The sequence below is a fragment of the Gopherus evgoodei genome, unplaced genomic scaffold (assembly GCF_007399415.2).
Source record: "Gopherus evgoodei ecotype Sinaloan lineage unplaced genomic scaffold, rGopEvg1_v1.p scaffold_49_arrow_ctg1, whole genome shotgun sequence".
Classification (NCBI taxonomy): Eukaryota; Metazoa; Chordata; order Testudines; family Testudinidae; genus Gopherus; species Gopherus evgoodei.
In genome coordinates, this window is record NW_022060070.1 from 1,337,708 (window position 1) to 1,347,437 (window position 9,730).

The 9,730-nt window shown below is 51.3% G+C and overlaps 1 protein-coding gene across 1 annotated transcript; it reads left to right on the forward strand.

Annotated features, from left to right (window-relative positions):
- Nucleotides 1-5,835: 5,835 nt before the first annotated feature.
- On the forward strand, nt 5,836-6,780 carry LOC115643014 (olfactory receptor 52E4-like). Its single transcript, XM_030546763.1, has one exon. The coding sequence runs from the start codon at nt 5,836-5,838 to the stop codon at nt 6,778-6,780; it is 945 nt and encodes a 314-aa protein (XP_030402623.1).
- The last annotated feature ends 2,950 nt before the right edge of the window (nt 6,781-9,730 follow it).

A 9,730-nucleotide genomic window follows, 5' to 3' on the forward strand; every position in this document is an offset into this window, starting at 1 on the left:
CCTCAGCATCTAGCAGATAAGTGAGAAACCGAATGTAAACAGGCTGGAGACAAGCCTGTCTGCACTTCTGTGCTATTTTTCCAGCTTTAGGAGTAAACAGTAATTAAGGGACCTGCGGGCTCTGTGCTGAGTCTGAGAGGAATTGGCTGCTTTGTGTATTTAAAAATTATAGTTGATTAGTAAGAAAACAAGGGATAGTGCCTAGGTCTCCATAGAGTCTGATGCCCTGTAAATGCCCAGGATGGATGGATAGATAGTAGACAGACAGATCTGGAGACAGATGCCTGAGGGAAGACACGAATTCTTTCTCCAGGCACACGGGGCTGTCATTAAGGGATCAGAGACCAGTCATTCTCCTCAATAACTATCACTTTCCATAGAAGGATCTTGAAAACACCAAGCAAAGGAAAGTCCCTATGAACATATCCCCATTATACAAATAGGCAAACTGAGGCACAGGGAGAGGTGACTTGGCAAGGGGTGGGCTCCCTCCCTCAGCCTGTCGGGGAGCTGGCAGACTGGGCCCACACTGGGCAGTCTGGAACCAGGTCAGAGCTTTCCCTGAGCTTGGGGCAGTCAGCGCATGGGGTGGGGTGGGGCCGGGCCCATCTCTGCTCGTTGCATGGCTTTGGGCTGTTCTCTCTGGGAGGCTCATTCTTCCTCACCCCTCCCTCCCCCGAGCTCCGCACAAACTCCCGGCAGGTCCTGACCCCCAGCGTGGGCAGAGCCGGTGGGACCATTAACTCTCCCTGCTCCCCTGCGTCTGCAGACACGGAGCTGGGGAGGGACGTTCAGGGGTGATTGGGGGCTGGAGAATTTTTTCTGCTCAAGTGCCTGGGGGCCAGGCTGGGAGGCTGCTCCATGGGGGATCCTGGGATATTTTACTAACACTCTCGGGTTCCCAGATGCGCAGTCGTGGCTCTCGGCCATTCCATGGCGTGCCAGGATCCCGACGCTCCCAGACAAACCTCTCTCTGCTCTTGGGGTGAGTTTGCTGCCTGCTATATCCCAGCCCAGGCTGGGCTGCGCAAGGCTTCAGGGCAGTGACAAGGGGGGGCTGAGTGGCTCGGAGAGGGAGGTGCCAGCATGGGTGGTTTGCTGGCAGGGCTCCGATTCCATTGGGCTGGGTTTGGGAGGCAGGTTTTCTTCCCAGACCATAAAGGAGGCCGGGCAGGGAGTGAGAAGTCAGGGCCAGGTGACCTGGCTGCAGGGCCGGCTTTAGGAAGTGCGGGGCCCAATTCGAATAGTTTTGACAGGGCCCCGCAGGGATGACTATAAAAAAAATGTAAAAAAACACTTGGAGCTTGTACTCACCAGGCGGTGCTCCCAGTCTTTGGCGGTGGGTCCTTCATTTGCTCCAGATCTTCGGTGGCACTGAAGGACCTGCCACTCAAGTGCCGCCGAAGATCCGAAGCGCCACCGGGTGAGTAAAAATTAAAAAGGCGCCTCTAGCCAGGGAAGAGATTCTCACTGGGCGCGGGGCCCTCTTAGGCACGGGGCCCGATTCAGGGAAATCGGTGGAATTGGCCCTAAGCCAGCCCTGCCTGGCTGTGCTCGGCCTGGGCCTCACGCTAACAGCTCTCGCTCAGCCGTGGCATTTCCTCCCGAGTGGCTTTATTTGTGAACTTCTGAGCTCTGCAGACAGCCGGGTCGGCAACGCTGGCAGGCAGCGTGGGGTATGTGACCCTGCAGACCTGACCGAGCCCGCCCCTGGCCTGAAGACCCCTCCGCAAGGGGTCAGCGACTGCGGTGAAGTTCAGAAAAGTGGCTCCTGGGGCTATTTAGCACCTGAAACATTGTTTCTTCATCAGCATAGTCTGACTTCTTTATTGGGGGAGAGCGCTCTCCTCAGCCAGCAACCCCACCTGCCTGGGATGGGGGGAGGGGAGAGCATCCAAAAATCAGCTCAAAAAGTCTCAGAATCACTGAGGGAGCCGGCAGGGGGTAGCTAGGGGCTGTGTGTGGGAAGGGGGCAGCTCAGGGTGCAGGGAGGGGGTAACTAAAGACTGTGGGGGGCAGGGGGTAGCTCAGGGTGCAGGGAGGGGGTCATTAGGGGTGTGTGAAGGCAAGGGGTAGCTCAGGGTGCAGGGATGGGGTCGCTGGGGCTGAGTGGGGGTAGGAGGTAGCTCAGGGTGCAGGAAGGGGATCACTGGCACTGTGTGGGGGCAGGGGGTAGCTCAGGGTGCAGGGAGGGAGTAGCTAGGGGCTGTGTGGGGGCAGGGAGTAGCTCAGGGTGCAGGAAGGAGGTCGTTGGGGGCTCTGTGCAGGTAGGGGATAGATCAGAGTGCAGGGAGGGGTCGTTGGGGGCTGTGTGCAGGCAGGGGTAGCTCAGGGTGCAGGGAGGGGGTCACTGGGGCTGTGTGGGGGCAGGGGGTAGCTCAGGGTGCAGGGAAGGGGTCGCTAGGGGCTGTGTGCAGGCAGGGGATAGATCAGGGTGCAGGGAGGGGGTCGTTGGGGGCTGTGTGTGAGCAGGAGGGTAGTTCAGGATGCAGGGAGGAGGTCGCTAGAGGCTGTGTGTGGGCAGGTATGTTTCTCAGGGTGCAGGGAGAGGAAGCTCAGGGTGCAGGGAGGAGGTCACTGGGGCTGTGTGGGGGCAGGGGGTAGCTCAGGGTGCAGGGAGGGAGTAGCTAGGGGCTGTGTGGGGGCAGGGAGTAGGTCAGGGTGCAGGAAGGAGGTCGTTGGGGGCTCTGTGCAGGCAGGGGATAGATCAGGGTGCAGGGAGGGGGTCGTTGGGGGCTGTGTGGGGGCAGGGGGTAGCTCAGGGTGCAGGGAGGGGGTCACTGGGGCTGTGTGGGGGCAGGGGGTAGCTCAGGGTGCAGGGAGGGAGTAGCTAGGGGCTGTGTATGAGCAGGGGGTAGTTCAGGATGCAGGGAAGGGGTAGTTAGGGGCTGTGTGCAGGCAGGGGGTAGCTCAGGGTGCAGGGAGGGAGTAGCTAGGGGCTGTGTGTGGGCAGGGGGTAGCTCAGGGTGCAGAGAAGGGGTAGCTAGGGGCTGTGTGTGGGCAGGTGTGTTTCTCAGGTTGCAGGAAGGGGGTAGCTAGCGTGGAAGTCACTGGAACCTCCTTTTCTCACATCACCCATAGCTACCTGCTAGAGTGACCAGACAGCGACTGTGAAAACACAGGACAGGGGGTGGGGAGTAATAGGCATCTATATAAGAAAACGTCCCAAAAAACGGGACAGTCCCTTTAAAAATGGGACATACGGTCACCCTACTACGTCCTGACTACACCCTGAGCTACACCCTGCCCACATACAGCCCCGGGCTACCCCCTTCCTCCACGCTAAGCTACCCCCTTCCTGCACATAGTCCCAGCTACCTCCTCTCTCCACTCTGCCTTACCAGTGCACACGCACAGCCCCAGCTACCCCTCCCTCCACCCTGAGCTACCTCCTGCCTGTACACAGCCCTTAGTTACCCCTTACCTGCACCCCGAATGTAGTTTTCAAACTTTTGGAGCTGAGCCCCCTGCCCCTGCATTCCCCTCCCAACTCCAAACCTCCCCTGATATCCTGCTGCCCCTGTACAGTCCGAATCCAGAAGGGACCGTTGTGAGCACCTCGTCTGACTCCGTGCACAGCCCAGGCCAGAGCTCTGCCCCCAAACAATCCACGAGCACAGCTGTTAGAACAACATCCAGTTTTGATTTAACAATTGTCAGTGACAGAAAATCCACCAGGACCCTTGGGAAATTGTTCCCATGGTTAATTACTGTCCCTGTTAAACACATATTCATTATTTCCAGTCTGAATTTGTCAGTCTTCAGATTCTACCAGTGGATCATGGCAGCCCTTTCTCAGCTAAACTGAAGAGCCCTTTCTTAAATATTGGTCCCGCATGTCGATACTCATAGACTGTGATCAAGTCACCCCTCAACCTTCTCTTTGGGAAGCTAAATAGTTACAGACCTAGAGTCTGTCCCCATCTTGAACGGTGGGTCTTGGAGCTGGACACAGGATTCCAGCAGCGGGTGCAGCAGTGTCAGGTACAGCGGGAAAACCACCTCTTTACCCCCCATGCAGCACAGGACCATGTTAGCTCTTTGGACGCACACTTCAGGCTCCTGTTCAGCTGCTTATCCACAACAACCCCCAAATGTTTTTCAGAGTCGCTGCTTCCCCAGATAGGGATAGGGCCCCGATGGTGTCAGGATGACCTGCGTTCTCTGTTCCCAAATGGATGAATTTACATTTAGCCAGATTAAATTGCCTGTTCACAGTTTACCAAGCGATGCTGATTGCTCTGAATCCATGACACGTACTCTTCATTATTTACCCCTTCCTCAATTTGTGTGTCATCTGTCAACTTCATATGGGAGGAAATTATGTTTCAAAGAGGTTGGAGTTTGGCTGTTCTCAGTGGTACCAAATGACAGAACAAGGAGTAATGGTCTCAAGTTGCAGTGAGGGAGGTTTAGGTTGAATATTAGGAAAAACTTTTTCACTCAGAGAGTGGTGAAGCTCTGGAATGGGTTATCTAAGGAGGTAGTGGAATCTCTTTCCTTAGAGGTTTTTAAGGTCAGGCTTGACAAGCCCTGGCTAGGATGATTTAGTTGCGGATTTGTCTTGCTTTGAGCGGGGAGTTGGACTAGATGACCTCCTGAGGTCACTTTCGATGTGTAGAAATAATAGTAAATAGTAAATATGGCAGGCGACCAGCTTGGCTCAACAGTGAAATCCTTGCTGATCTTAAACACAAAAAAGAAGCTTACAAGAAGTTGAAGATTGGACAAATGACCAGGGAGGAGTATAAAAATATTGCTCAGGCTGCAGGAGTGAAATCAGGAAGGCCAAATCACACTTGGAGTGTGATTTGCTAGCAGGAGATGTTAAGAGTAACAAGAAGGGTTTCTTCAGGTATGTTAGCAACAAGAAGAAAGTCAAGGAAAGTGTGGGTCCCTTACTGAATGAGGGAGGCAACCTAGTGACAGAGATTGTGGAAAAAGCCAATTTACTCAATGCTTTTTTTGCCTCTGTCTTCACAAACAAGGTCAGCTCCCAGACTGGTGCACTGGGCAGCACAGCATGGGGAGGAGGTGAGCAGCCCTCTGTGGAGAAAGAAGTGGTTTGGGACTATTTAAAAAAGCTGGACGAGCACAAGTCCATGGGGCTGGATGCGCTGCATCCGAGGATGCTAAAGGAGTTGGCGGATGTGATTGCAGAGCCATTGGCCATTATCTTTGAAAACTCATGGAGATCGAGGGAGGTCCCGGATGACTGAAAAAAGGCTAATGTAGTGCCCATCTTTAAAAAAGGGAAGGAGGAGGAACTGGGGAACTACAGGCCAGTCAGCCTCACCTCAGTCCCTGGAAAAATCATGGGAGTCTTTGAAAAGTGTCCATGCAGCATGCAGGGATTTCACTCTAGTCACTGTACCTTTTAATTTCTGCTTAAGTAACCTCATTTTTGCATAGTTCCCCTTTCTGAAATTAAAGGCCACAGTGTTGGGCTGTTGAGGTGTTCTTCCCACCACAGGAATGTTAAATGCTATTATATTATGGTCACTATTCCCAAACGGTCCTCTGTAAGATTTAGAAATTACAAGGATATTGTAGTAACGCAGTCCCTCCTATCTGTCCCTCCTCCTGGCCTTACTGTCCCTGGCATGAAAGTCTTCTGTTCTGGGGCTCCTGCTGTCTTTAGAGGCTCCACGGCGCTCACTGACTGTCTCAGCTGACAACTTCCCTTTCCTCACTTGCTCGTTTCTCTTTCTGTAGTTTCTCTCTTTGGCTCTTAAGTACAGTTTGGAGGAGCAACACTAAGCAGAGTAAAGCAGCAATGTTTTTCCTTTCAGGGAGTGTCTGTGCCCGCAGCTGGGACATCAGCAACCGCTGGAGATGCCACTGCTCAATTATACCTACTCCCCCCCTTCCACATTCATCCTGCTGGGCATCCCGGGGCTGGAAGCCGCACACGTCTGGATCTCCATCCTCTTCTGCACTGTCTACATCATAACACTGCTGGGAAACTGCACCATCCTGTTCATCGTCAAAACAGAGCCTAACCTCCAGCAGCCCATGTTCTACTTGCTGTGTGTGCTCTCAGTCATCGACCTAGGCCTCTCTACTGCTACAGTGCCCAGAATGCTGGGCATCTTCTGGTTTAACTTCAGAGAGATCAGCTTTGGTGGCTGCCTCACCCAGATGTTCTTCATTCACACCTTCACGGGAATGGAGTCGGCTGTTCTTCTGGCTATGGCTTTTGACAGATACGTGGCCATCTGTGACCCTCTGAGATACACTGTCATCTTAGCGAAGAAGAGAATTGCACTGATAGGCCTGGTGATTATACTGAAGCCAGGAGTCCTCATTTTCCCCATGGTGTTCCTGGTTGACCATCTGCCTTTCTGTAGAGCCCGTGTCCTTGCCCACGCCTACTGCGAGCACATGGGAATTGCAAAGCTGGCCTGTGCAGACATTAGGGCCAATGGAGAATATGATTTGTTTTTAGTTAACCTCTTAGTGATGGATTTGATCATGATTTTCTTGTCCTATGTTCGTATACTACAGGCAGTCTTCCGACTCCCATCCAAGGACGCACGCCTCAAGCCTCTCAGCACCTGTGGCTCCCACATGTCTATGATGTTCATATTCTATACCCCGGTGCTTTTCTCATACCTCACACACAGATTCGGCCAGCAGATTCCCCGTTCTGTCCACATTTTGGTTGCCAGTTTCCATATCCTCATGCCCCCCATGCTGAACCCAGTAATTTACGGGATGAGGTCGAAGGAGATCCGTGAGAGGGTGCTGAGAATATTCCCCAGAGAAAGAGCTTCTTAACTCTGTTTTTGATTATCAGTGCGACCTCTAATAGAGCTTCTCACATCCCAAAGCACTATGTTTGTCTGGGGCTTTTTGAACCTGAAGGCGGTAATGATGCATTGCTGTCATTTCTTGTCTGCTCCATTCCTTGGAGAACTGGGGTGAGACTGGCAAAGGCAGGGCAATATTCTCCTGTCACCAGTAACTTTCCCATTTATATGTAGGTCACTTCAACAAACCAAATTGGTCAAGAGGCTGTGGGAGAAATATCGAACCAATGTGGCCAGCTATAGCAGAGAGACCAATAGATTTACGACCAGTAGTGTGTGGAGAGTGACCTTGGAGCGCTGGAGAAAGAGCTAAAGTTCTTCAATCCAAAGCATGGTGAGGAGAACTCAAGTATGGCCCTTGCATCAATCCTCACTGTAGGGGATGTGAGGGAGATTCCCACATCTGAGCCATTCTGCTTAGGTGACAGATCTGAGTACAGCTGCCCTTACTAGACAATAGCCATTGGTGGGCCTGGCCTCCTGGGACTTCTCTGGTTCTCTTCTGAACCCAGTTAGACTTTTGGCCTTTACAACGTCCCCTGGCTCAGAGATCCCCGTGGTTTTGGAGCCATCTCTTCTGAGATTCTTCAAGTTCCTTGTTTTCAATGTGAGACTCTTTGGGTTAAAATACTCATGGGGAGCAGGCAGGGATGAAAGAGGCTTTACCAGCAAGGGGCTGCCGGGGGCAGAGAAATTAGAAAAGTCCCAGGGACACAAGGGGTGGGTGGTGTTTTGTTGGTGTTTCTCCTCTCTGGATCTAACGGGTGAGCCTCAGGCCTCCAGGGTATCCTGGGTTGAAATGTAAATGAAAGCTGAGATTCATAGATCCCAAGGCCTGAAGGGCCCCTTGTGAACCTCTAGTCCGACCTCCTGCACAACGCAGCCTAGAGCCCTGCCCCAAACCATTCCTGGAGCACAACTGTTAGAAATCACCCAGCCTTGATTTAAAATTGTCAAGGACGGAGAATCCACCATGATTGTTTGTACATTTTTCCCTCACCAAAGGCTCTTAAGCAAAGTAAGCTGTCACAGGATAAGAGGGAAGGTTCTCTCATGGATTGGAAAGTGGTTAAAAGATAGGAAAGAAAGGGTAGATATAAATGGTCAGTTTTCAGAATGGAGAGAGGTAACTAGTGATGTCCCCCAGGGGTTGGCTCTGGGACAAGTCCTAGTCAACATATTCATAAATGCTGTGGGAAAAGGGGTAGTAGCAACATTTTCAGATGACATAAAACCACTCGAGACAGTTAAGTCCCAGGCAGACTGTGAAGAGCTACAAAAGGGATCTCACAAAACTGGGTGACTGGCATAATTCTAACTATACATATACAATGTTGGGGTCTAAATTAGCTGTTACGACTCAAGAAAGAAACCTTGGAGTCATTGTGGATAGTTCTCTGAAAACATCCACTCAATGTGCAGTGACAGTCAAAAAAGTGAATAGAATATTGGGAATCATTTAGAAGGGAATAGACAACAAGATAGAAAATATCATATTGCCTCTATATAAATCCATGGTACACCCACATCTTGAATACTGCGTGCAGATGTGGTTGCCCCATTTGAAAAAAAACCCACATATATTGGAATAGGAAAATGTACATAGAAAGACAACATAAATCATTAGGGGTATGGAATGGCTCATGTATGAGAAATTAAAAAGACTTGGACATGACTGGCATGGAAAAGTTGAATAAGGAAATATTATTTTCTTCTGTACATAAGACAAAATCTAGGGGTCACCCTCTAAGTTCCTTCTAAGCTGCGCGAACACACAGCAAGCTATCAAGGGCCATACTGGGGTGGAAAGGTGCCCCTCCCCTGGCCTGGCCCAGCCCTGCCCAGCCCCGCTAGAGCTGCCATGTTAGTTGAGAGGTGTCCTGCACTCAGCTAGGTGCTTCTCCTCCAGCGCTGAGCTGCTGTGGCAAGAGAGGGCTGGAGGGATTCCTCTCTCCTCGCTGCAGCCCCGGGCAGCCTGAACCCCAAGGCGCTCATCCACAGCCCTACCACAGAGTCTGCACCCCCAGCTGGAGCCTACACTCCCTGTAACAAGGAGAGCTCTTGGGGGACACACTGAGAGTATCAATGCAGGGTAAATTGCTCAGAGTGGGGCAGTCACAGCCCAAGGCTGGGTTCTTTCACTACTAAGGCACCAAACCAGCCAAACAGAGAGGACTTCAGTCTCACCCCACTAGCTAACCAGGAGTCATCCAAGCAATTCCCTCCGATGCCGTAGTTCTCTTGTATCACCACCAATAACACCCCTTATAGGAACAAATGGTTATGAAATTCCGTGTCCCCAATTAAAGGGTCTCCTGATCCCAAAGGACCAAGCCCCAGACCCAGGTCTATATATAACTCAGATTTCACCCACAAATCACACAGTTGCCAATCCTTTAGAATCTAAAATCTAAAGGTTTATTCATAAAAAGGACGAAATATAGATGAGAGTTGAAATTGGTTAAATGAAATCAAATACCTACAACAACTGCAAAGTTCTTGGTTTAGGCTTATAGTAGTGGTGGAATAAACTGCTGGCCAAATACAAGTCTCTGGAGTACATCTACATATTTGGATGCATCGTTCAGTCCTTGCTTCAGTTTGTAGCATTCCCTCCAGAGGTTAGTAGCAGGATTGAAGACCAAATGGAGGGGTTTCCAGAGCCTTTTATATCCTTTGCCATGTGCAAGAACACTCCTTTGTTCTTACCGTGGAAAATCACAGCAGCAAGATGGAGTCTGGAGTCACATGGGCAAGTCACATGTCCATGCATGACTCAGTTTGCAGTTAGAGCAGCCATGGCTCACATGCTACGCTGAACGTTCCCAAGGAGGCTCCTCAGATGTGGATGGGAGTGTCCCAAGGTCCATTGTCAGTTAAAAGTTTCTTGACTGGGCACTTAATCTGAAGAGTCCCTT